This window comes from Chelmon rostratus, chromosome 20 (assembly GCF_017976325.1).
Source record: "Chelmon rostratus isolate fCheRos1 chromosome 20, fCheRos1.pri, whole genome shotgun sequence".
NCBI classification, from domain to species: domain Eukaryota; kingdom Metazoa; phylum Chordata; class Actinopteri; order Chaetodontiformes; family Chaetodontidae; genus Chelmon; species Chelmon rostratus.
In genome coordinates, this window is record NC_055677.1 from 8,520,721 (window position 1) to 8,548,132 (window position 27,412).

The following is a 27,412-nucleotide window of genomic DNA, read 5'->3' on the forward strand; positions in this document are numbered from 1 at the left end:
TGCAAAAAAGAAAAGTGGGTTTATTCATTTCCATACTATCTTTTTTTCACCCTGCTGGAACACATTTGAAGCCTTCTCAACGAGACATGGTTGTTGCTCCCGGAGAGCAAACGTCAGGGCGCTGACCGGGGGAAGAGATTGTTCACCTTAGCGAGCATGTGTGAATACATGAGGCCTCCGTTCATCACACAAAGGAAAGAAAAACAAACCTGTACAAGTACTGAATAAATGAATAATACAAGAGTAGTTGTAAACATATACATATTCACAAATCCGTTATCATAGAACAACTCCCCCACCCCCCTCCCCAAATCTAGTCCAGCAATATAAGCAATTTACACACTTCAGTTGGCGTGTGCACACTTACGGTATGTTATCGGACATGACAGTTATTACTAGTGATAATAATCAGCGGAGAAATCACAAAAACTGGAGTTTCAATGACCTCGACATGAAAATGCATGATGGCTGTACAGAAAAGCTCCCCCGTCTCCGCAGCCCTTGGCACACCACAGGGTGGCTTTGGAGTCCCACAGTCTGTCCCTGTCTCTCTGTCACTGTATATTGCTTTTTTTTTTTTTTTTTTTTTTTTTTACATGATGCCACTTCATCTTTGGTGAAAAATAACTGTCCGTTCATGTTAGATCACACAAGAGAGCAGCTGCTACCCTTGTTCTTTTACTCTTGAATGATGTTTCCTGCAAAATGTGACTTCTCCTCTAAAGATTTCTGTAAGATGATTCAACATTTAAATTACTTAAAAGCAACGAGGATTTAAAACAAAACAAACCAAAAAAAAAAAAAAAAAGGCTTCCTACCCTGCTTCATCCTTGAACCCCTTTATCCTCAGTCTGTGGGTGATCACTTCCTAACCCACGGCTTGGCGCGCGCGCACGCGCACACACACACACACACACACACACACACACAGTATATCAGACAGGTCAGTGCATCATTTGCTTTTTCTCCTCAAACTTTTTTTTCCCCTCTTCATCTCAAGTCTTTTCCTCCCAAGCCATTTCTGCGGCGTAGAGTCCACGGATGCAGGGACAGAGAAGCCTTCGCCCTCCTCAGCTCAGCTCGAACCCGGCGGAGGACTCGATGGCGTACAACAGCTTGTTCCTCATCAGGTTCTGGTCGCAGAACTCCGGGAGCTTGAGCAGATTCATGCAGGTGCTGGCGGTGGGCAGGCGCTCCAGGTCGGTGCCGCCGTTGTGGATGCAGAAGACTGGGTAAAGCTCCTGTGTGCATACGTGAGCTGTTAATAAGCGCCTGACAGATAGCAGACTGCAGCCGCAGAGATGTTGGAACATTCTGAGGCGTTTAAAGACGAGACAAAAACTGAGACGGGAATCAACTCCTGTTGATGATCGCCATGTCCAAAGCAATCCCGATTAAGCAATAAATGTCAAATTCCACAAGGGGATAAATGTTAAAAGACAGACATTAAGCGTTAAGCTAATACAGTGGAAGTATAAATTTAGGAAATCAGGTTAGTGCTTGAAAGGTACTGAGTGGGAAACTGGCCCACAGTTTGACCCTTGGATGAGACACTGGAGGAATGGTCATTTCATGTTGTCTATCTGGCATTTTTTAAATCAAGCCTTCTCGCGATGAGGCCACCTCATCTTCAGACTGTGACACTGACCGTTTCCATCACAAGCCAGGCCGGCGAATACGCTCCTCCGCCCTGATTTCATCCCGCTATTTAAAGTTAGCGTATACGGTTCAGCAGCCATACTCGCCCGATTAAATGGCTCTTCGGGGGCTTAGCCGTAATGACCCCATTTTTCTGACAATTACCGTATTAAACTATCGTTGCTTATTGAGAAAGTGCCATTACCACGGCTATCATTTTGGAAAAAAGGAGAGTTTCCATCATCTTTTTTAAATGGCTTCTCCTGACAGAGCTATTTCTCCTCTAATGAATCCTGGGCCGTTTCACGACAGCTAATTAAGGCTTAGCTGGCTCAGGCTGAGGGCCGGGTCAGGGGCCGCTCCCCCCACGAATTACCGCCCCTTTCCAGCCCGGAGAAGAGATGAGAAGCGGGGGGAGGCATCCGTGTACTGGCCAAAGTCAAATTGATTAAATGAAGAGTGAAGGCAACTCTCAAACCCAGAGAGAAGCTGCTGCGAAGGATTTTAAGAAGAGTTTTGTTCCCTCACTGTACTGCCGAACTGCAATTAGATTTTCTTAACTAATGACAGTCATAAAGAGTACTAAAACCAATCATATGATGATTACAGCTTCTGGTTAGACGAAATAAGACACATAAAAACTCTTTAATGGGCCCGAGCCCCCCTATCTCAAACTACCCAAGTATCCCACAAATCAAGTCAGTGAGAATGTGAAACGGCTTCCAATTAGGAAATCATTTCAGAGATAGGTTAGCAATAACGATTCAGCACTGCTGACACAATGTTTAGACATCAGAGCGATTCAGTTTCCTTGTATGTTCATTTAACAGGAAACTGCTGCTTTCTGTCATGTCACACAGAAGGCAAACGTTCAAAAGTTCAACCTGCTTGCGAGTTCTGAATGGCAATATTTGTCCATCCTGGATCTCCGACCAAGCCCACACATACAGGGCTGCAGATGGAGTTCTCCAACAGACGAAGGTCATGAACTACAAAACAACAGCGGACGTGGAGATAAGACCTCACCACACTGGCCCCGTCTTATCGCCGCCTAATTTGAAAATGATCATTTTGAGGGCTGTTATCAGTCTAGGTATTTTCATTACAAGCCCATTAAGAGGGAACACTCCCTTCTTTTGAGCATGGAAAACCTGCCAATAATGGAGGATACAGGTAGAGCACGATCTGCAGGCTGAGTCTGGAGAGAAGAAAAGATGGAGCGACGGGGGGATGTTCAAGCCTGGTAAACCCTCACCTTGAAGCCCAGCAGCGGAGGTCTCGAGCAGCTGGTGACGAACTTCAGCAGCTTGCGCTTTTCCTCGTCTGTGAAGCCTTCAACCACCTCCCAAAAGATCTGGATGACAGGGTGAGTGGCCGAGTACCCACCTAAAGTAGATGACGGTGGAGAAAATTCTATTATCTTACCTACACTGATACACAGGTTACCCTCACTATCTGTATCAAATCCAAATACAGACATTAAAGATTCTGTTTATAGAGATTATTGGGACTAAAAGTCAGGATATCTCGGCCTCTGCTGCTTTGTTTTTTACCATTCTTTTTTTTTTATCTGTCATTAGTGAGCACCACAGCTTTATGGAAGTGCAGTACTAAATCACTGGAGCACCCCTGTAAGGGCCTCTGAGCACCACAGGAAGCTGAAACATAACATCAGCCTACCTGAGTAGTTTGTGAACTTTTTCAGGTCATCAAGACAAATTGGCACATGAGCTCCAGATATCAGCACCTATCAAAAAAGTGGAAAAAACACACATTTTAAGTTTTTGTGAGTTATAAATATGTTGCAGGCTGAAGGACAGTTTTGCTTGCCATGTGCCGCGTACCTGGATCTCCTGCTGGTCAAACATCCGCAGCCACTCCAGGTTGACCACGTTGGCCAGGCCCTGTCTGAAGGCCAGGCAGTGGGGCCTGATCTGCTTATTCAGTCTGTAGTCTGCCACCAAATGAATGTAGGCTATCCGGTTTGCTGTGGTCACAGGGATGTCTTTGCCTCCAGGCTTCAGCTCGACCACCTGAGTCAAAAAGCGCAATGCATTTACAAGTTTCCTCCTCTTTCAGTTGCACTTTTTCACTTTCTTTGTGCACGTCTTAGTTCTGACAGTAGCTGAGTAATATTACTGTTAAGTAGCCATACTTCATACTTCATTATGCATATCACTGAGGCTACCTTGGGTGCCAGATGACCAACAAACAATGTAAGTGCCAGGTGGATTTAATTCAATCACAGAAAAGTAATTAAATGTTTTCCAACGGCACTCTGATTAAAGGTATGGCTCAAAGTGAGTGTGTGTGTGTGTGTGTGGTTAAAGTGCATTTCAGTGTTTCTAAATATAGCACATCCAATGAACATCTGGTCCAATACAATTTGGCCTCAAGTTCTCTTTTCATTAGCTATAGAGCAGTTAGCACTTGATAGGATGTGCTCATCTCTGTTCATAAAGCCGGGCGTATGACGACATCATAGCAGCTACAGGGGGGCAAAATGTAACGCTCATCTTTTTCCAGTGCAGCTTTCCTGCATTTGGCATGTGTTTGCAGAACATAATCTACAACTGTGATCAAGCAACTTCATTTTCATTTTTCATGATGTTTCTTTGATTTTGACCGCCTATAAATCTCAATACAAAAAGGTGGAAATCTTTATTTTTTAGAGCAACATTACATGCCTGAAACATTATACAAACACAGACTGGATTAAAACTCCGAGAACTTTATTTCCTGCCTGATGAAAGATTACCTTTTTTCAGTCCAATGAAGTTTTAGGAGTTTTAATTCACTATGTGGATGCTCATCATTCTGCAAGCTGGAAAGGTTTTTGACGTATTCCAAACAGGACTACTGCATCGGCAATGAGTAACACACAGGCTGTCACAAAGACTGACTGAGACAGTACAAACCGCGGTAAAAAATGACAACAGAAATGAATCAGCACCTCTCTGACGCAGTCTTTAACAAAAACTGATTGATAAGCTTCACAAAGGTATTCAGCGCAGTGATACGGAATTAGATTGCATTATAAAGTAAGGTGTTCCTCTTATTTTGTCTATCCCCTGAATGCTGCATGCAGCATGTGGTTCACTGACAGGTAATCATTTTCTGCCTTTCTTTCTCCTCCACAGTGGATTCTGATTATGTGCTAATGTAAGAGAATTACTGTGCTTATCTTGCTTGCTTTGGCTATCTCGCGAGGGCAAATGCAGGGCAGACTGCTCCCGGGTGTGTGCCTAATCTTTCGCAAATTGTTTTCCCTATCGTGTTTGCGATGCCCTATTTGTGACCAGGAAGGCTACATTGTAACTCAACCGTTTCAGGTGTTGTTTGAGAAGAGCTAATAAGACGCGTTAAGGCCCTGAGCAAACAGGGGCTCCGGGTAGAGTGCAGGTCTGGGCCCAGGTGAAAGAGAGTGGTGGTGGCAGCTCGTCTCCGCAGCCTTGAGCTTTGGAGAGGACGTGCTTAAGAGCCGCGAGGTGCTTCTGTCAGGCGTGTTCTGAGATAATTTCTGAAGGAAAGGCAGGTGGAACGGTCAACAGAGCCGCTGTGTTCCCTGCGCCACTGCAGAGCTTAGGGCGACAGTGGCGACGTGCTTTATCTCTCTCAGAGCTGAAAAGTGGTACATCATGAGGGAAATGAATTATTAACGCCACAAAGAGGAACCAAACAGGAGGAAGGAGAGACGGCTGAATGAGCGGTACTGACCAGGGTAGAAGCAGAGAGGGAAAGAAAAAAAAAAAGGAACATGTGAATCATTTATTTCTAACCCTGTCCCCAACCCCAGTCACCTGAGCCTCTCCAAGATCGTTGTTGACCACCGTGAAGTTGAGGCCCAGCTCCTCCACGTCGCCCTCGTAGCTCTTGAGGAAAAGAAGGTTGCGATACATCTCCGGGTCCAACGACGCCAGGTGGTGGATGTCCACGTCTGCACTGGTTCCCAAAAGTTTGGACAGGAAGAAGCTGGCAAAGGGCAACTCCACCAGCATGTTCTCATACAGCGCCTGGAGAGAAATGTGGCTGTTAGCTGGAGGACAACTGCAGGACAAGGATACAAGCTCTTTCTTGTAAATCCCCCCACAAACATCAGTCAATCAGAACAAATGAGAAAATGCTTGCAGCGTTAAACACAGTGATTGTTTATTGCTTGGGTGTCACTGAATAAAACATGATGATTAGATAACCAAGCTAACTTAATGGGCTGCAACTTGCATCAAGTAGCAAGCATGATATTACGAAGTACAAATCCAAAAATCTGATTACAACATACATTACACAACATTACATTTGCCTACTACTCTTATATCAAAGAAACAAGTGATAAGATCACATCAGAGTGACTGAGAGCAAAATACAGAACACAATCTATCTAAAACACACAGGCTCCTGTTTCCACCGCCTCAAACTTTATAAATGCCAATTCTCACCTTGACCTTAAATGCCATTAACAACCATAGCCGGGCAGGTGACTCATAAAACCCAAAGCTAATGTACTGGAATAGTCCGAAAAAGAGCCCGTTGGAGGCATTAAAATATACAGGTCTTTATAAATGATAGCGCTAAAAACCCTGACCGCATCAGCTAAATGGATTATAAATCTAGAGGATTTCCATAATGCATGCATCTTAAACACACACGCGCGCATAAATCACAGCTATTTTCTAAACACAGGTTAATTGCACAACTTCAAACATTGTCTATTTTTTATGCAAAATAATCCACTTAGTATTTCTCTCGTGGCTGGTGCTCGTTTCAGACCATATGCGCCGCGTGGCCCCTTGAAACCTATCAATAACACTTATGCCGGGAAGAGGCAGCAATAAGTATATGGAAAAAACCTGTAGCCTTATTTTTTCAATGCCACTTACTTTATTTATGAGTGTTTATTGCCAGAAATTGTGCCAAAATGACTTGGGCTGGAAAGAATTAATTATTATGGCCCAGGCCTTTTAATATAAGTGAGTGCAGTGGCAACGCAATTAAAGCAGATCGCGGCACCATCAGGTGGAATAAATGCCAGCAACATTGCAGGTGCATTCTGCTCGCTGCCAGATACATTCTTTAATTTACAACATTAAGAATCAATAAAATTATAATGCCTTTCAAACGCATCTCTATCAATCAGGGGCGCCAACCTCACACACCTCTAGCGGGAACTATCAGTTGCTGGAGATCAGTGAGGAGACTGTGCAGGAGTCTGGTGGGTAAGGCAGGAGGAGGAGGAGGATGAAACTTTCCTCACCCCCGTTATGGAGCGGAGAGGCCACCGCTGATGAGGTTGGAGGTTTTGTACTAATGAGAGACGAATGAGGCGCAAAGAGAACCTCCTGCAGGTCGTATTACATAATGAGAAATGTGATTTTTGACAAAACCATTGTCAGCACTCCCATCAAGATTAAATTAACTTTTTAGTCCAAAGTCTGGAAGGTTGGAACCACAAAAGCAAAGTAACCCATTTCACCATTTGTGTCTTAAATCTTTCAGCTTGTCAGCTGGGTGGACAGGTGAGGAAGAGGGATGATGACCGGCCCCTATTCTGATGTTCAATCCCATTTCAGTGAGTACCCTAGACAAGCCACTCCTGCCTGTAATACATCACCTCCACAACAATGGCACGCCTCGGACATTAATTAACAATATTAATCTCCTGTGTCCTTTGAGCCGCAATGTGCAGTGTGCACATTGCAGCAGCGGTGATGCAATCCCAATCTATATAAACGGTTGCCTTTTATCCAGGCAATAACGGCACTAAACAAATATCAATACACCTCTCAAATGGCCACTCAAACGTCCATTTTTATGGAGAAAGAGGAACTTAAGGTAGGGTTAATTGAAAGTCAAATTCAAATTAATTTCCCCCCGCCTAATTGCCTGAACCATTAGCTATTGAGAGCACAATATCAAGGGAGTGGGGGCGGAGAGCTTGTAGCTGCTGATTGATTGCTTGCAAAGAATACAGAAGTAGTAGAAGAAGAAGAAGAAGAGCAGGAGGGAGAGGAGGAGTTACGACGCTCTGATAAGTGGACCGGACCATCTCGGGCCGAGCAAGAGAGAAGAGACCCGGATGTTCTTGACTGTAAAACAGATCAAAATGCTATTACCACATGCTTTGAGCGCTTATTTATGTCCTGTCTGTGTGGGCTCGCTGATTTAGTGCCAGCCAAATGCAATCACTACACAAACAAGAGGTAGGAATCATCGGCTAATGGAAGCCCTAATTGAGAGGCGACCGCTTGTCATGAGGTAATTCTTCTCCGGGTTGAGATGATAGCACCCCCTCCCTCCCTCCACCACCCCCACGAGGAAGGCATCTTGATAAACAATCACTAGCACATGCATTAAGGAAGATTTAGAAACATTAGGCTCTAATAAATAGTGCCATCAGAGGAAGGAAGGGACAGAAAAACAACGCCGTCAACAGATTACGCTTAGAGCTAATTAACAAAACTGAAGCTTTGACGAGTGCCAGGTTCAAGTTCTGACCCCAACCCTAAAATCTGCTTCAGAAACAAATGACGGCAATTTCTCTGGACATTGTCAGCCTCTAGAACAAACACAAAAACAACCTCTAAATTCACATATACAGCGACCATTAAATCAAAGCAGTCTAAATCTTAAAATTAACCTGATACTTTAACAGCAGCTTTAATATCCGACTTGTTTCAGGGACTTTGAAAAGGACATGGGAATATCGAACACCATCATCTTCAGATTTTACTTAAGAGGCTCACCTTTCCAAGGATCCTGCCCAGAAAGTAGTAATGCCTAGTGAAGGAGTCCCCGACCAGCATCTCCGCAGCAGGGCTGGGATACAGAAGGCCCTCGTTGGTCGTCTTGAAGAAGCCCTGGTTGGGATTGAAGCCCGACTTGAGGAGCTCATTAAGGAACTCGCGAAAGATGCCGCCGCCGTCAATGCCCGCCTCGTCCAGACCGTGAGCGTTCAGCAGATGGACTCGAATCCGTTTCTTCAGGTCTGGCTCTAATGCCAGGACACAGAGCATGAGGAGGAATTTATGGAGGTACAAAAAGCAAAAACAAAGCATTTTCTAATAAATTCAGATGAATTTTTTAACAATAAATCAGTTCCACCCGACGCCTTACAGTTACTCATTTAACGGGTGTTGTCTCTGACATTAAAAGCAATCAAAAACACATGTTGTCACACATTATTTCTGTATGTTTTAACTTCAGCACTATATAGTTTAACTAGCGCTGCTGTGCTCCATAACCCTTGTCAGTCACATGTATATGCAATCATACAATTTATCGCACTTGACTAATTTATCATATTATAAAAAAATATTATTACATTTTCAATTAAATCTGGCCATTTACTGTGACTTATTTCATTTTAAACCTTTGCTTAACATTTTATATTAACACACTTCTTTTGCAATTTCACTGCAGAAGCAGTTTTACCAGCATTGTTTACACTTTGCCTTTGTTTAACCAGGACTTCCACTCGAGTTTGAGAATCTGTCTTGCGAGTGAGATTCGGCCCAGACGGCAGCTCATAAACAGCTGTACATAAACCAACAATTAAATCCAAAAACCACCATTAAAACATGCAATAAAACAATGAGTTAAAGCCCATGACGTATTCCTGACAGGATGACACAAGTAAGGCAAGAGAAGTGGTGAGACTGCAGCCTGTAAAACAACTTTGCTGCTCTATCTTTTTCAAAAGCTTTAAACTCAACATTTTGACATTTTCAAGTAAGATGTGGCGATTTGGATACAACTGGTCCTGACTTATAACCTTCATGTTGCCCTTTCCAAATCAGCCAAGGTCAACATTTTAACAGTCAACATGCATATACAATATCTACATCATTTTGTTCCTGTACATAGACAAAATGGATTAGAATAATGTAAACACATAATTCCAGCAGCATTTCAATCTAGTGCATCATGTGATTCTTCACAATGTGTTTTGCAAGAAAGCATTTTACTGACCTGCAGAATATTCAAATCAAATTCTATAAAAAGGTCATCTTTCAGAATAATTAATGTACAGTGATAAATCAAGGCAGCTATAAGTTATAGACACATAAATGATATAGATCATGTCTTCAGCCCAGGTCGCCTACTACTCTTTTTAATCAGATTGCCCCCACCAAAGTGCCCTTTCAAATTCAAACACAAAAGAGGTGACTTAAAATAATTGATTCTGCTTTTATGTGATCCATTATTATAATCGGAACCACAATTATGCTTTACTGAAATTCAATATTCTGCACAGGGAGAGAGCTAACCTTCATCTTTAGTGCTAACAGGAGCCTCAGTATTCTTGAATACAAGAGTTTCACCAACAGCGTCAACATTTTCTACGCTGTGCCTCCAGCTTGGATATAAACGCAGGAAATAACACCACAGCACATTCTGATGCATGTGTGTGCTGATCTCACATGTTTAACAGAACCAACAACGCAGTTGTAAAATCGTTCTTTTACTTAAACTGGTGTGACGCAAGCCGTACCGTTTTCTGGAGAGAGTTTATCGTAGGCGTCTTCATAGATGTAGTTGCGTCTGATGGTGACATTGATGCCATCAGGGAACGGCCCATCCCCCTGCACGTCCCGTTTGTCAGCATAGATTAACCTCTGGAAGATCTACAGGACAGGTGTGAGCCCAGTGGCAGGGTCAGTGACAAATCCTCAGAGTTGTAAAATGTTTCATTCTGAGTATAGATTCCACTATATATTATTCAGCCTTTATCTTTGATAAGCTTTTTTTTTTTTTTTTTTTTTTTTTAGATCAAAGCAACACGAGACAGAAAGAAGATGGGAAAAGGGTATAAAAACCAACACAAGCAGCAGCTGGTATTAAAATACTACGGAAACATGAGAGATGTATGCACACACAAAATGTTAGATGTTTGCTCAGCATTCTGTGCTTAATCCTGACAGAACTTATTACCACAATGGCCTCCCTGATCTATAAATGGCACATACAATGATAGTATGACAGCATTTTGACAGTACCAAAAACAAAATGACCATAATAAAACTTCAGTTTCTATCGATTTACTACCCAAGTTTCAGTCACTTTCAGTGTGAGGCAACACATTATACTGAAAGGCTTTTAAAGAGTGGAACAATAGGGTGTTAAATGTATAATAACATATTTTGCATATACAGAAAGGAAATAATGCACATGTAATTGATAGAAGAGAGCCCTGCAATATTCAGTCCGAATCCAATTTACTGTGTGTGTTTCTGCGTGTGTGTGTGTGTGTGTGTGTGTGACAACGGTGCAGTACCTTCACTCGCTCCTCGAAAGGAACCACAAACGGGAGCTCTGTGAGGATGGCCAGATGTCTCTCTTCGGACACAGACAGCTGTGGAGGCTCTAAACCGACTGCAGAGAGACAAAATTCAGCATGTTGGAGCGTTTTCTGATTTTCGGACAGTCTGTCATTCTTCTCTCCTTATGTGAGTTGTGGCCAAAATGCTAAACCCATTTATTTTTTGCTAGATATAAGATAAATCTAAATTTAATTTTATGCTCAGAAAAACTGTAGGCGGAGGAATACTTACCAACGTCAGGTGTCATCTGCGTGCGACACTCAACTTACAGTATCATTACCTTCCTCACTGCTGCCCTCTGCAAGCAAGACCTAGTCCACTGTTTGCAGGCCAGCCATTAAAGACTTTTCCATCCTACACCCTTTTAATTACACCCTCTTAATTAACCAAACTGTGAGCTGCGCATCCACCTGCCGGGCTTTATCCATTAAGCTGATGTTTGTTTTGTATTAAACTCGGGGTTTAGACTGTTTAGCCCACACACACACAAAAAAAAAACTGCCACAATAGCTAAACCCCTCTTTACCCTCCACGCTTCAGTCCACTGCAGCTCAATTATTCTGCCCAATTAGTCAATCTGATCTGCATTTTCCCATCAGGTTTCCATCTTTGAGGAGAAATATGGCCTCGGAGTGGTCAATACGTTGCTCATTCATCAGCCATGGGCCTGTCCATTTAAGGAAATGAGAAAAGGCCAGACAAACACATGGACCAGATGTGGCTGAGTTCATCAGGTACTTTCACACTAATTGAATTTAGCCCATACAGCCTCTGAGTGGGATTAGGTACATCATACACACATAGTTATCAGCTTGTTTTCACACCATACTTCACAGAAACCTGGGATGGCTCAGAGTGAGCCAGATGAAGGCCTGCCTGCGTCAGTGTATTTTCCTCTGACTGCCTAATTAAGCCAACTAAGAGAAAATGTGGTAATTCATCGGGGAAGCTTCGTGACTTTTCTGGGGCTTTTTCATTGTCCCTGTAAAGTGTGGTGAAAGAAATCTTTACATTTTGAGGCGATTTTTTTCTAAGCTACAAAAGTTTAGGGCAGGCATGTCCAAACTATTCCATAAAGGGCCGTGTGGCTGCAGGTTTTCGTTCCAACCAAGGAGGAGCACACCAGGCCAACCAATCAACATCAAGGGATCCCTTAGTTATCAGCTGAAAAGGGAGATCAGCTGATTAAATGAGTCCAGCCTGGTGCGCTCCTCCTTGGTTGGAACGAAAACCTGCAGCCACACGGCCCTTTATGGAATAGTTTGGACATGGCTGGTTTAGGGTGAATCAGTTTCTAGTCCAACATAAAAGGAGTTCACAGTTTAATTTACACCCTAACTCCTTCCCTCCATCTACGTGAGATCGAAACTTGGGAGATGGCTCTTCTCATGGGAAATAATATCTATGCACAGCTGCACAGAACATAAAAAGCAAACACAGAGAAGGTGACTTTGGGCAGCAATTAGGATGATTTCCTGGGCTATGCATCAAGCTGACGCAAGCATTACTGTGTACCATTCTAAATTTCCATTCATTGCCAACAGAGTGGCTCTGTGCTGTGCACCGGTGAAGCGTTTTGGATAACACTCTGCCAGTCGAGCCGACCACGAATGCTTTAGGAGACTATTCTAAGGTACAGATAATTGTAGATTTGTGTTCATTTGTTTGCGCACTGAACACAAAACAATCAAATAGTATTGGGCTACTCAAAGATCTCCATTCTCAGGAATTAACATTCATTTTTAGATGAAAAGTGAGCAATGGGCAGAACACATTACCATCAAGTGTGGACTGAAGTGGTCCAATCCGGCCCATCCTTCGCGTTCTCCACACGTGTCTTGCAGACGGGACATACAACTGGGTCACCTGGAGAGAAGAGACGCAGGTAATGCGAAGGATAAAGCTCCTGCCAGTCTAGACAAAAGGTGCTGTCACTAATGGTACGTTTTAGAAAGGCAAAGAATGTCCTCCAGGAAAAAACTAGCAGCCTTAGAGACTTCTTAAAAAGTTATTCTCATAAACCTTCAGCTTCTCAGTTGTTAATTTAGGATCTGTGCTTACTTGAACTGTATTTATTGTTCTTGCTTGTTTATTAATGTTGCTTTTGTTTATTCTAAATGATCTCGATTGCTCTGTTCTGGTTTTCACTTCTGTGAACCACTTTGCAACTTTTTTTAAGGTGCATTATAGATTGCAAATTATTATTAGTATTTCATTAAACTGGAGAGCACTGCATACAAGATCTCCTCCCTCCTCTTTAGGGCTGAGATACACCGTAAATAGCTTTTTTCCAGACCAGGGTTTCATATCATTTTTAAAGAGCGAATAAACAGAAAAGGCCATAATTCTATGAATATTTACTGACTTTATCAACTGTGACAAACTCATAGTACAACCCTGATTCCAAAAAAGTTGGGACGCTAACAGAACAAAACAGAACATAATAATTTGTTAATTACGACATAAACTCAATTGAAAACGGTACAAAGACAACATAGTTCATGTTTTACCTCATCAGCTTCATTGATTTCTGAAAATATCTGCTTATTCTGAATTTAATTCCAGCAACATGTTTCAAACTAAGCTGGGACAGGAGCAACTAAAGCCTGGGAAAGTTGTGGAACGCTCCAAAAACACCTGTTTGGAACATTCCACAGGTAAACAGGTTGATTGGTAACAGGTGATAGTGTCATGATTGGGTATGAAAGGAGCATCCTGGAAAAGCTCAGTCATTCACAAGCGAGGATGGAGCGAGGTTCACCACTGTGAACACATGATTGTATAAAGGATGTTACTACATGAGCTCAGGAACACTTTGTAAAACTGTTGTTAGTCAACACAGATGGTTTGGATGGAAATGACTGCATTCTGTTTTCATTCACGTTTTACTCAGCATCACAACTTTTTTTGGAATCAGGGTTGTAAGAAACGTTGTGAATACAGCTTGAGATTATCAGGATTTCATTTTACAATAAAGCTAAAACCTGACATAATGTCATATCTAACAATGAACAAATAAAAAATCTAAACATCTGCGATGACAGTCAAGTACCTTATCTGCTCGGATGTTGACCTCCTCAGAGAGCCAGTGACCTGCTGGACAGAAGGGTCGTCTAATGTCGCGAGCTTTCACCATCTTCACCAAGTTAGTGATGACCTAGGTGGTACATCAAACACACAGACAGGAACACCCATACATTAACATCCCTAATCCACTGCATGATAAAATAAAGAAATGTACATTTTAGGTGCGGAGAAAACACGACACGGATAAAACTGGTTTTTCTGTGTAAAAGCTGCAACAGGAGGAGGTGCCTTCGCTTAGAGGGGGAAAAAAAAGCAATTTGAGAATTCAGCCATTAGTGAGCCATTTATGGGGAGTATAAAAGAAAAACGACCTGTGCCGTCCCTCAATGTCCAGCCTTGTTAATTACCGGCGAGGTCTGCTGACATCAGCCATCGGGTGGAGAATGCAAAAGAAAGACACGGCAGCATCGGTTCACAGCACTCCAAGTACCAGCGTGGCTCTGGACTGGACCGCAGAAGGCTCACAGTTACAAATGATAAATGATTTGAACACTCTGAGGTGGTCACGTTTCTCGTACCTCAACATCTTTTCACTCACAGGTTAAAAAGCGAACTAAAAAGTTAGACCTCTGGGAAAATAATTAGTTCTTTTGTGTTAATGAACAACGTCTACCTGCACAATTTCTGGATTTCTCGGATTTCTGTCAAAAGAGGATTGGGATTGAGGACCTTAAAGTAGCATATTTTCTGGGCAGATTTTAAGTTTCAGCCTCCTTTAACTAAACATTACAGGCTGCTGTTGCTATGGCTGGTCGCCGTCAGACATCCGCTATATAACCTCATGCATGTCATTGCATGAAGATTCGTTAAGGGAGCTGTTATGTCTGCCGATAACAGTTACAGCCAGTCCATTTCCATATAATACCCGAGCTAGATGATTTCAATCGAAATGTTCTTTACTAAAGCACGTCATTTTCATAGAGCGACAATCAATCTCGGCCAATCACTGCGAGGCAACCGGAGTCCGCAATAATGGCAAGTGCAAAATGCTGTAAAAGGTACGTGGCGATGGGTTTGGAGCAGGCCTACCCCCTGACTCTGGGAATGAATAAGCATTCCTTAATTAGCCCATCGGGTTAAGTGCAAGCCTTAATGGGCCTTTCCCAAACTCCAGCGTGACATCGTTCTCCAAACATGGCCAAGAAGAAAGTTCCATTAGCAATATTAATACAAGCTTAGTTGATCATTTTCATTCAATTAACTTCTTTCAATTAAATAGATAGCTCGACAATGGAGGTGATAAAAGATGGGGAGGGACGGCTGATGACACGAACCAAACATTAGCGTGTTAGGGGTCAGCAGCGTTAAACCGACTGTAAATCCCACCGTTCAATTTGGAAAATGCATTTCCCTTGCTCCCCACTTCTTTAATGGGTCGTTTTAGCTGACAAGAGGCCTTTGAGCAGATCTTTTATGAAAATTCCCGACGTGCTCTTCGCGTATTTGCCACCTTTCACGGAACTCCAGTGTTTCTTCTGTCAAAGACTAACAGCCAAGAACAAAGTCGCTTAATTACTGTTTCTTTGATGGCGAACAGACGGAAGGGAGCAGGCGAACTGAAAGGAGGGATGTGGAATGAGAAAAAGAGCCGAGAAGAATGAAGTTAATGCTGTTTTCTGCCTCATTTCCTCTGGGTAAATACCAGTGGATGACCTCCAGGGCAGCGCTCCGCCTTGTCTTTGCCTGCTCATGCATGTTTGCTTGATTTCCACGAACAGCATTAGGCCACTATGCTTCATTGCACAGAGACGCTAGACAAGAATTATCCCTACTGTTAATGTGTCACATATCATGGTTTATGAGCTTAGGTATCAACAGTAAAGAAACAAATCTTGAATTATCATCATGAAAAATATTTCCCATTGACACCAATTTATGGCTGACAGATGTGGTTAAGACATGTGATAACAATGTCAAAAGATAGTACATATAATGTATAAATAGATGTGGATATTAATGATCAAGTAAGCCAATAACTCTGGATTATATTCATGCTCAACATCTCTGGCCAGAAAAATACAGATTCTTATTTAATTCTTAGTCTTATTTACACACTTAAGTGCTTACTGTTCTCACATGTTTTAAGCAACACTCATGAGATATGGTTGCTGGAAGCTCAAGTGTTAAACACAGCTGGCATTAACAGGCATGTTGCTTTAGCAAAGCCATCCTTACAACTTCAGAATAGCAACAGAAGGTTAGTTTAGGGTTCGCACAACTGGAACTGAATCGTGCAACAGCAACTGAATATGGATCACAGTTTAAACCTATTTAGTCTACCCACTGGGTAGACTGCAGAAGGCCCAAAGAAAAACAGGTCCCCAAAATATTGAGAGCCGAGCTGCACCGCTGTGGTTCATTAATGATCTCAGGTCAGTTATGCTTTCCTGAACTGGAAAACAAATTCAAAATCAAAGGGTATTTTGTGGAAAAAACTGTCCCAACAGTACTCTCCACTTTCATCCAACACGGTGGAGACATCAGCTAAATGGAAGTTTAAGTCATGTAATTACTTTCCTTTTGGGACAAAAACTAATACCAAAGTAAATAATACATTTGGTGTCTGTTTTAATCGATGTTAAAATAGCCATTATTGAAGCAAACATCAGGTCACACTAAATATTAAAACATACATGACCATTAACTACTTGCTTAGTGGCACACTGGCTCTTTATTACTAATGGTAAAGCACTTATTAATGCCTTATTCTGGGGTTGGTGCTTTACACTTACTAAGATTTAGTGTTAGGTTATTCAGATCGTAATTCATGTACAACAACTTCCTTATTTATTATCAGTAAGCAGTAATTAGGAGGCTATTGTTGAAAGACTCATAATTAATGGCCTAGTAGTTATAGAATATTGTCCTGCAGAATAAGGCATTATTAAGTGCTTTATAACAACTAAACTAAACTAAAGAACTAAACTCAACTAAAGAGCCAATATGCTACCAATATGTTTGTAAGTAACTAGTGAATGGTGAATATGTGTACCTTAATATAAAGTGTTACCAAACATCAACATAACAGGTGATTCCACACATTTTAACTGTATTGCATGTGGTACAATCTTTAAGCTGTTTTTTGTAAATGCTACATGTGCATTTTCCCATTGTATGCAACGAAAAAAGTAACATTCTGCCATAAGGATGAGGTCAATCATCAACTATGCACGCCTGTGTGTGTGTGTGTGTGTGTGTGTGTGTGTGTGTGTGTGTGTGTGTGTGTGTGTGTGTGTGTGTGTGTGTGTGTGTGTGTGTGTGTGTGTGGTTGAGTTAACAAAGTGTTTGAGTTTGTACACACAGTGGCAGTGCAGCCTTAAAGACAGCGGCAAAGCAAAGAGGAAAATAGACAACAAAGTTCGGACAGTGTGTCAGTCTTCTTCGGCGAAATTTTGGGCACAATATTTGCAAAAGTTTTTACATTCATCTTGATTCGTCTTACCTTAAAGAGCTGTACCCAGCGTTTTTGCTCGGCCTGGATGCGCTGCTGAACCTCAGTGTTTGTCTTGACACCCACACTGCGGAAGGCAGCCATGTACTCCTCGCGGTGCTCTGTTTTGGTCTCGGGGTAGGCCAGCTTGATGATTCCCAGGCACGCGTCCCTCAGACAGCGAGACAGAGTCACCAGCTCTGACAGCGTGAAGGGCATCATGGAGGACTGCGTCTGCCCTGTTGAGAGGGAGAATGGATTCATTGTCTTTTACAGATATTGATTTCACATTTACATGGCGGCCAGACGGTGTGTGACTGCTGAAAAACAGAACAATATATTGTTTTGCCAAGACTACCAAATGAGGCAAATGGGAGAAGATAGATGAGTATGTCCACAGGACAACCAGCTCCAGTGGGATGTGTGTCCCAGTCAGACACACGATGTCCAGCAATCCCCCCATATAGACATAACCGAGGGCACAGATGAGGAACATTACAGAACATAACATGAAAATTTTGAAAAACAAAGCCAGTTAAATCACTTTTTCTTACAAGCACTATTCAAAAAAGTTGTGACGTTGAGTAAAACGTAAATAAAAACAGAATGCAGTCATTTGCGCCTGACAACAGTTTTATAAAGTGTTCCTGAGCCTATGTAGTACAATCATGTTCACAAATAGGTGAACCTCGCTCCATCCTCGCTGTGAACGGCTGAGCCTTTCCAGGATGCTCCTTTCATACCCAATCATGATACGATCACCTGTTACCAATCAACCTGTTTACCTGTGGAATGTTCCAAACAGGTGTTTCTGGAGCGTTTCACAACTTTCCCAGTCTTTTGTTGCTCCTGTCTCAACTTGTTGCTGCATCAAATTCAGAATAAGCAGATATTTGCAAAAATAAATGAAATAGATGAAAACTTAAAATATATTGTCGTTGTACTGTTTTCAGTTGAGTTTATGTCATAAAGGATGAGCAAGTTATCCCATTCTGTTATAATTCTACAAGTCACAACTCCTTTGGAATCGGGGGTGTAAGAGCCAATAAAAAAAATCAGGAATAAACCTTCTACCTTCCAGTTCATGACCAAAAAACTCGCTGTCATGCACGGAGATAAGCGAGTGGCTGAAGAGAGAGCTGAAGAGATAGAATAGGGGAATGATGCGGTTGGAGTCCTCAAACGACATGGGAGACCCTCGTGAGATCAGCTGCAGCAGCGGCACCATTGAGCTGAGGGGGCAGGCAGACAGGGGGAGAGTTAGTACTATATACAAGCGGAATTATAAAAATATGATTGCACACACACAAAGACACATTGCCGACAATCAGGTTTGAATTAGCTCACCCAGTGATCATTTTCGTTGTCATGGAAGTTATCAGATGCCAGAGATGCCTCAGGAAACGCGCATTGAAAGCTAAACTGTATAGAAGTCTGCAGTGATCAAAGAAGCAGAGAGACATATTAAATTGCGAAGAACAGTAAAATTACTTTCCGTCAATCTGTCTGCTGTGTAAGATTGTTAACTTTGCCCTGTTAACCAGAGGACACAAGTAAAAGGGGAGAAAAAAAATAAATGACACTGTTAACCAACATTTCCCTCATAGAATTTTCTTGGCCTTTCTCTCCCCTTTTATACCCTGTGAGGGCCGAAAAGAGATTAAATGAGCCATTAAGCTTTATTTAGGCGAGGCACCTTCCATTAGTAAACTAGTTGCTGCCGAGGGTACCCAGCTCGGGTCATAAACAGCCCCCTGGCTTCCTGCTGGAGTCCCATTTAACTTAATGGCCAGGGAAGCAAGACAATGGAGGACGGAGGAGGAGGGGAAGCCTGGTCCTTGCTGTGACCCCCCCAGCGCCAGCATGCTTCCACACTCGCGATGAATTACATGATAACGCTGCGGAGGGGCCACATACCTCGCTATAGTCGCTCTGCACTCACCGGGCTGTGGCACCAAGGTGTGAAGCCGCTCTTTGTTCAAGTGTAGGTGTCTGTGTGTTTGTGTATACTCCTAAATTGCATGGCTTTTCACACAGAGGGTTAAGTACAGGTGACAATAATGTGTTAAGTAAGCTAAAAGGCAAAATAAAGTGCCCCTGCATATAATAGGCCCTTGTTTAAGAGTGACAGTGCTGACACCTATAAGGATGCTTGCCTTTAATAGGGCAGCATCATGTATTCTCAATGGAGAAGAGGAGTAAAGGTCAGTGGAGAAAAGGAGACAAAAAGAGAAAAGAAAGTAGAGCGAGACAAAGAGAATCTTTCTTTTGGTGAATACTCTCATCTCAATGTCAATGCTCAAATTCCCATTCCACCATTCAATCTACCAAAACCCATTCAAATCTCCCAAAATGGAAATGAGCATTAGGAGCAGAGTGTCACACGACCCTCAGTACGGCTTGAAAAATGGTCTGTGCAGAGCGTGCCGAGCACACACCATCTGTCAGTAGTACAAGGCTCAGGAGAGGAGAGAGGAGTAGTGCTGTGGGCTCATAACAAGTGATGCAAGTGTTTGATTGAAATGGGAAACAAAGCACTAAATGCCAGCTGACATGCTGATTTACGGCCTGAGAGAACCCAAACCCCCATTTCAATCATGGAATGAACCACTAATAAACAAAGTCAGGACATCAAAAGGGGTTGCGTGTGCATGTGTGTGTGAAAAAGCAGCCTGATGAATAACGCCAGGATCATTTCATTTTGAGGTAATGAAAGAATCTGTGTTCAGCAGAAAAAAATAACAGCAGTGCTCGGGTCGGTTTTGATACCATAAAGACCAAACGAGCTAGTTTCCACCTAAACATAAACTTGCTTTGCAGACTGTTGTTGCTTTGTTGACTGTTAATGTGATCAACATCATTATCTCAGGACAACACAAAAATCACAGCAACCATTCAAAAGTAAATGGAGGACACTCCACTTTCATCAGAGCAAGCCCCGTTAGCAACAGAGTGCTACGTTGGGTGAAACCAAACTATCAAAGTGAAATTACACCAAATATCCAACACTAAACAATTAAAGTGAAATTACAGCACAACCACTACAAAACACCTGTGCTTAGTACAAGTAGCAAACCAATCAAAAATCAATTTTGGTCCCGAATCCTTGTACAGCTTTTAAGCCGTCCTCAGAAAAAAATCATTTCATGAGACATTTTACATATTTATTAAAAAGGCAGTGTGCTGGGTCGGTCGGACAACTGGTCAGCCTCTCTCTACTTTTTTTCTTTGCTCTAAGAGCAGTAAATCAAGGCCGGGATGCAATTTGCTCCCCTTAGCCTCTTGTAAAGCTATCCCGTCCACTCCTGCAGTGATTAATCTTTCTCAGTGAGCTAATTATTTTGTACAGATATCCAATAATGATGGAAGACGAAGGGCAGGATTTATGGTAAAAGCGAAGAGAAGGAGGAAGCCATAAAAAATTAAGGGGAATGGGGGGATATGCACTGAAATTCTTCTAAATTCTGGTCAATCACTTGTAAGCAATACTGCAAAATTACTAATTGACCATCAGACTCAAGCTGCATGTGTCCAGTGTTTTTATTACTGAGGGAGCTAATTTATGTTTATCCTTTTTGGCATGATTTTTGGATGAGCTGGGAGGAAATAAAATTAAAAAAAAACATGCACAGTTAGATACAGTTGCATACGTGATATGAATCTTTATGCATCAACATCCCCACCCACATGTTTAAATCAGCTGGCAGCAAGTGGCTCCACTAATAATTAACTACAGCGGGTTGACCATGCATGAAGCTCAGTCTGGATCACCTCCCGTCAGTCAATGCACCACAACCCCCCCCCCCCACACCACCTCTGGCATCCTGGCCCTAATGTAATCAACCTGAGAAGGGGTAATTGCCCTCATCCAGAACTGACAGCATCCCTGACATCCCGGCTTCCTTTGCCGGTTGTAAATGCCAGTGGGTGCGGACCACTGATAACTGCCTGCCTCACTTCACCGTTATTTACATTACTGCTTACAGCGCGGAAACACATAAAGACACGGTTTTCCTCTCAATCAGCTCGGTGTGTAAACAGACTCTCTGAATGCAGGACTGATCACGACAAGACGTGTAAAATATTATGATATCAAATAAAAATGAAAATGTTATATATGCCTGCTTCACAGTTAATATATTCAAAGTACCAAAGGCATTTTACTGAAATAAGAGAAGGATACCTAAAATCTCTGCTATTCTTTGATCAAAATATATTATCAGGTTTTCTTGCTGTTTACACGATAAAGCAATAAAGACATACATGAAGAACAATCCTGTGTGGTTTCAGGTTTCAGATTGGGTTGTGCGTTTGTACCTGACTTTTGGCACCATGAGGCGATGCTGTACCATGAGCGTGTGACAGATGGATGCCATCATGGTGAAAACCTCCTCGCTGGCTGAATCCCGCCACACCAGGTTCAGCAGGGCGTTAGTCTGATGCTTAGTATCCAGCTTGTGGACGCACTCCTCTGTGATCAGCTGCACAGAGATTCTGCTGTCATCCTGATAGAGACGGAAACACGTGTGGGTCGGAAGACTGGAAAAATGGGAGTAATCTGCCATGCTGCGCCAACACATTAGTATTTGTGACAGAGTAAAGAAATTAAGAAAAGTCACATTTTAGTTCATCATAGGGATGTGGTTGATCAGTGTTTATTTGCCATTTACATCAAATGATTCTAATGGTCAATGTTATGGTTGTTTTATTCATAGTTTTTTAGTTCATTAGCTACTTAAAGTAGTTTTTAATACAGATTTTTTGAGCATTTAGATGAAACAGAACAGACAGTTGTTCTTTCAGCATTGCGCAAAGTGCAAGGTTGAATAATATATTTTTATTTACTATATTTACAACATATTATTTACTACTAACACATACAGACCATAGTTTGTTATATTTACCCACATTGATAGTAGTGCTCCCATGGTTGTGTGCTTAAGAGTAGCACAATTAACTAGCATGAACATGACATGCTGTACACCTTTGTTATAACAGAAGTTGAGTTTTTGAAAGCTGATCCTGATGCTGCATACAGGGAGGAACCTCATCGGCAGTGGGCATCAATAGCATTACATGCCACAATGGGATGCATGGCTCTGAGTTTTCCTCTCCCGGTACTGATTCTGGTATCCAAACTCTTATGCATATTCTGGCCGACACTTGATCCACTTAATGAGTATCGGGGCCAGAGCAGATTGGATCAGTGCATCCCCTCATGCCACACATTCATGAGCCTGATATTTGAACAAAATAAATAATAATCTCGGTATAATCTCATTACTATTTTGTGTGTACGTAAATTCCGTATATGCCAGTGTGAATGCATTGTACCTGCATGGGTGCTGGATGGATGCCAGCATCATCGTCGTCCTCCGAGTCGCTGCTTACTTCAGGCCTGCTGCTGCTCTCTGACACTGGCAGCAGCGGCAGCAGCGTCTGTAGAGCCCGAAGGTACAGCAGGAGACCCTCCTCTGACAGTGAGACTGCCAACACACAACCATCACCATTACTGTGCACACCATCATATCTTCATTGCTATAAATCAGAGTTTAGGCTTCAAATTAGCCATATACTGTATATATAGAAGTACAGTACACACACTGCACACCTTCGAACTGCACCACCCACCTAAGCAGTTCTCCCCTGCAGAGAGAACAAAGTAAAACACCCACGGTGCCTGGCACTGCGGTGCAGAGGAGGAGCTGATGGTGGCCTGGAGGGAGCTCAGGAAGGCCTCGAATGGGAATGAGAGACGGACGTCGGACAGTGCCGGAATAAAGAAGTGAAAGATCTGCTCGGTGAACGGTGCAGAGATAAACTCCTCAGTAAAGGCTGCAAACACAAACTGCCTGTAAGATGACAAACAGACATGAGACACGTTAACACACTGCATGGAAAAGGTAACATGTCATGTGAAATATACAGAATCAAAATGCTGTATGTTCATAAAGACATTAGCTAAGAAGGTGGCTTGTTCTAACACCACCCTGTTCTTCTTTGTGGCGAGAGTGCCTCAATATTGTGTCTCCAAACAGAGCGACTTTGTGTGGCCCAGTCACACACATCTGGTGGGTCAAGTCAGATAATTAGCTGTCAGAGTCTGTGTGTACACAAGTTTCTCTCATTCCCGCCTTGCTTTTCTTCAAAGAAGAAAAGAAGTGCCCTGTCGTTTGTTATTGAGAATGTCTGAAAATGAGGGCAAACAGCCTGATATTCTGCACTGTGGCGAGCGAGCGAGTCTGGGGGTCTTTTATGGCTTGTTGTAAATTGGTCTCTGAAGCAATTACTGCTTCAACGCTGACGAGAGGGGACAAAAAACTGCTGCAGTTTGTCTGATCAGCTTAATGGATGATTTTGAAAGAATTCATTGGGGACAAAGACTTTCCTTTCCTGCTATTGTACACTCATCTTCTCTCTGTACTCAGAAAGCAGAAATTTTGGAGGTCTGCAGACATCACTCACTTTAAGTTTATGAGTGCATCCTTGTCATCCTATTATGTGCAGACTTTGTGTGATACTCTAGTAAGTCTATATGACTTTTCAGCCTTCTCCTGCGAAAGGTCACACAACAAGGTGAGCAGTGCAACTCCACAAGGAACAAACTTATAGCCTGTTGCTCACGGACACTTCAGCAGAAGGTGTGCCATCTGTTTAAGCCTGTGCCGATCTTCTGAAAACAGAACTGTTTCTATTAAAATATCACGATCATTGTTTTGGCTTTTCATTTTACGCTTGTGCTGTACCTTGCGCCTGTTGTGCAGGAGGAGTAGGTAAAGTGTAGAGGTTTGAGGATGTGCTCCAACAGTGTGCTTGCTAGAGGGACAGAGGGAGCGTCACTGTACTCCAGACTGGAAGGGAGCCTATGATTCACAAGAATATAAAGCGACCTGTAGTATCCTGAAGAAGAGACACAAAGAGAAAGGTAGAGTCAAAACAGATGCTGAGGTACCAGCTCATTTCAGAAAACATTTCCTGATATAATTACATACTTTAACATCAAGATAGGAACCCAACTGAGTTTTTCTCAAAGCTACAGCAAATGTAACTTGCCATTAAAAACAGCATCAGCTAAAGTCTCATTTATACTGAGACTGTAAAAGTTTGAGAAGCAAGGATAACCTGCAGCATCAACTTAAGACGAGTACTCTGCTATGCTTGCCAGTTTGCCTGGTTCATCAGGCTTCAAGACATCGGACTGTGGCTGATGTGCAGAAAATCAAACAACACACTCTGTGCTGATGAGTGAGACTCATTTCAACAGCTGTATAAATGAGTCACACCTCTTAGAAAATGTCAAGAACTTGACCTGTGCACAGCACTGCATGTACTTAGGTGCCAGTCAGAGCAGGAACTGTCCGTGTACAGACAAAATTAGTCAAACACACTTCAGATCAATTAATATTGACACACATTCACCATCTCTATACAACCTTTAATGTTTGACAGATGGGCCTTAAAAGCTTTGTGTCTGTACTACAATACATGCTGGTGTAAGATCACTGTGAGCTTACCTTTCTGTACCACATAGTGCAAAATCTGCTCGAGTAATGAAGCTACATAGTTAGCATCTGGAATAATAGGAAGATAGGTTTTCTCTGAGGAAAAGATTTCTAGCATCCGCATGGGAACAGCCACATTTAAACTGTCATCCTTGCAGTTCTGTAGGAGTCTGTGGAGACAAAAAGAGGGACAAGTGAAATGGTTACAGCAGCTGCAACTTTCTTTGAGAGCTGCACCGATTCGTTCGAAGCTTCATTTAAAACGTTTTCATGACATTTTTTCAGGGTGATTACATCCTAATATATGACAACAGACATTGAAAACCTCAATATAAACTTGGAACGTAGAAAAATGACATTCAGCACAGCCCTACTACCTTTGTTATTACTCTACCATGTGTTTATGCATGCAGCAACTAAAAAGATTATTTGTTATTTTAAGTACTGTACCTGCAGCAGAAGCCTAAGAGCCTCTTGATCTGAAACATACATGTTTGTCTCTGTGGGCCGACCAACAGCTTCACAAACTGACTGTTGAGTTTCACCAGGTTCTGGCACAACCATATCTTTACGAACACACAAATAACACACGATTTGTTAGATGTATATTAGGCTCTGGCTGTAATAGCGTCTGTGAAACAATCAGTATACTTGTAATTGAAGAGCATCAAAGATATATCAAATTCTTACCAATCTATGTGCATCCACACTCTGTCTGTAGAAAAATATGAGTTGTCTTGATAAGAGGCAGAGAACGGGCCCGTCCAATGCATGCTGGGCTCCCCCTGCCAGCGTCTGGCCAACACACTCGTCAAAACTGGCCCTCTGGGTGGTATACTGGAAGAAAAAGTTCCAAGGTCACATATTGCAAATGCTTTGTTTGTAAAGACTTGTTTGAAGGCTCCATCTGTGATCATGAAATACAACAAAGTCAGTTTCCATATATGAATTCTTAAAAACACGGCTGTTCAGTGCTGCAGACTTACCTGTCGTTTCAAGTCCTGGTAGCCACGTATGTAGGACTGAATGATAATGGCATTTTTCAGCCGTTTTCTTTCATCCTGAGTAATAAAAAGAACACAGTTTGGAATTGATGAAACCACTGAAACAAAGGAGGCCAATACCTTTTTATCATGAACACCTAATATTCTATATTTACTGTTTGGGCTGCCAGCATTTCCATTGAATTCATAGTGTGACTTTTTTACTGTCAAAATTTGTCTTTACAGGAAAATAATTAAGGGTTTCTTCAGACATGCAGAGGCATTTAAGAATTGCTTTTCATGAGTAGCTTGTCAACCGCACATTGCACTAATAGTTACCTCTCTTTTTCTTCTTTCTTCTTGAGTGCGATGCAGCAGAGATGCTTTCTCTTCCTGCAAAGCACCACAAGATAACCTTTAGGGTCAGTTTAGACAATTACATGCTTTAGTGTGTATGCCGATCATATGTGAGATATATACATGATAAATAAATTATGGACAATCTGTCCCTTGCTCAACAAATGTTCGCTGTCCAGTGAAATGACACTTACCTTTTTACTTGCTCCCCCAAGTGATACCTTGGGTCTTGTCTTGAAATCTCCCTCAAAGCTAAACATTGTTAGATTTTTCCCATTGACTGATTAAATTTGCCGCTAGTATCTGAAATAGAAAGCCAAAGAAAAACGAACTCAAAGACATCATCTAATAACCCTTCCTAATTGTATGACAAACACTAAAAGACGTGATGAAATGAAAGCAAAATGACGTGACGGCTCGTGACTTGGCTACAACTTATAAACAATTAACTTAGACTAATTGATTCTTCAACCATACGGGCAAGCACTTGCGTTTGCTGTTTTTAATTCATATGACTAAATCAGGCAGTCCGGAAAGTCAACGTGGACAACTTGTGTACTACAAGACAGAAGGTAAGTTATTCTCTGCTAATTATCCGGCTGACAGCTTCAGTTTGGTTGCAACAATAGTTAGCTAGCCGGTTAACTTAGCTAGCTAATGACTCAGCAGCTGTCAGGTGCTATACGCTGCTGAAGTTATCGGACTATAAGCAGCAACGTAGACACAAAATCACAAGGCATTTATTGATGACATGTCACAGGATGGATGCGGACGTTTGTGAGTAACATGATTTTGTTGACGTTAGCACTGCAGCTAGCTAGCAGAGCAGCTAAGCACTCAGACAGGCTAACTTTACGTGGGGTGTCTTCTATCCGCATGTCCTTTTTGACACCACTCATATTACAGGACACGCATCTGAGAATTAGAATCGTTTACCTTTGACTTTTGAATTAAGGAGTGAAACAGACACAATAACACTGGGGAGGCAGTTTAGGTTAATCCAAACGACAAGTCTTCTTTTCCTTCTCTCTCTGTATCTCTCTCTCCCTAGAAATCATCACAACACAAGGAACTGCAACTTAACTGCATCCGGTTCCT

General features: G+C 42.2%; 1 protein-coding gene across 1 annotated transcript; it reads right to left on the reverse strand.

The window, feature by feature from the left end:
* Nucleotides 1-27,362, reverse strand: ube3c (ubiquitin protein ligase E3C). Its single transcript, XM_041961701.1, has 24 exons — nucleotides 27,251-27,362; nucleotides 26,509-26,617; nucleotides 26,297-26,350; nucleotides 25,961-26,035; nucleotides 25,665-25,811; nucleotides 25,425-25,540; nucleotides 24,987-25,144; nucleotides 24,219-24,372; nucleotides 23,104-23,324; nucleotides 22,807-22,958; nucleotides 21,790-21,977; nucleotides 18,820-18,906; nucleotides 18,547-18,704; nucleotides 17,485-17,711; nucleotides 14,008-14,112; nucleotides 12,734-12,821; nucleotides 10,910-11,007; nucleotides 10,127-10,259; nucleotides 8,379-8,626; nucleotides 5,439-5,651; nucleotides 3,483-3,671; nucleotides 3,319-3,385; nucleotides 2,894-3,024; nucleotides 1-1,241 (listed from the first exon to the last, which is right to left on the reverse strand). The coding sequence occupies exons 2-24, from the start codon at nucleotides 26,572-26,574 to the stop codon at nucleotides 1,071-1,073; spliced, it is 3,246 nt and encodes a 1,081-aa protein (XP_041817635.1). The 5' UTR covers nucleotides 26,575-26,617; nucleotides 27,251-27,362; the 3' UTR covers nucleotides 1-1,070.
* Between the last annotated feature and the right edge of the window lie 50 nt (nucleotides 27,363-27,412).

Excerpts from the sequence above, each read along its gene's own strand:
- ube3c (XM_041961701.1), bottom strand. The coding sequence starts at position 26,574 with ATGTTTAGCTTTGAGGGAGATTTCAAGACAAGACCCAAGGTATCACTT. Across the intron at positions 26,036-26,296 it reads AAGAAAGAAGAAAAAGAGAG|GATGAAAGAAAACGGCTGAA; the intron begins GTAACTATTAGT and ends TTTATTACTCAG. Across the intron at positions 12,822-14,007 it reads TCAACATCCGAGCAGATAAG|GTGACCCAGTTGTATGTCCC; the intron begins GTACTTGACTGT and ends TCTTCTCTCCAG.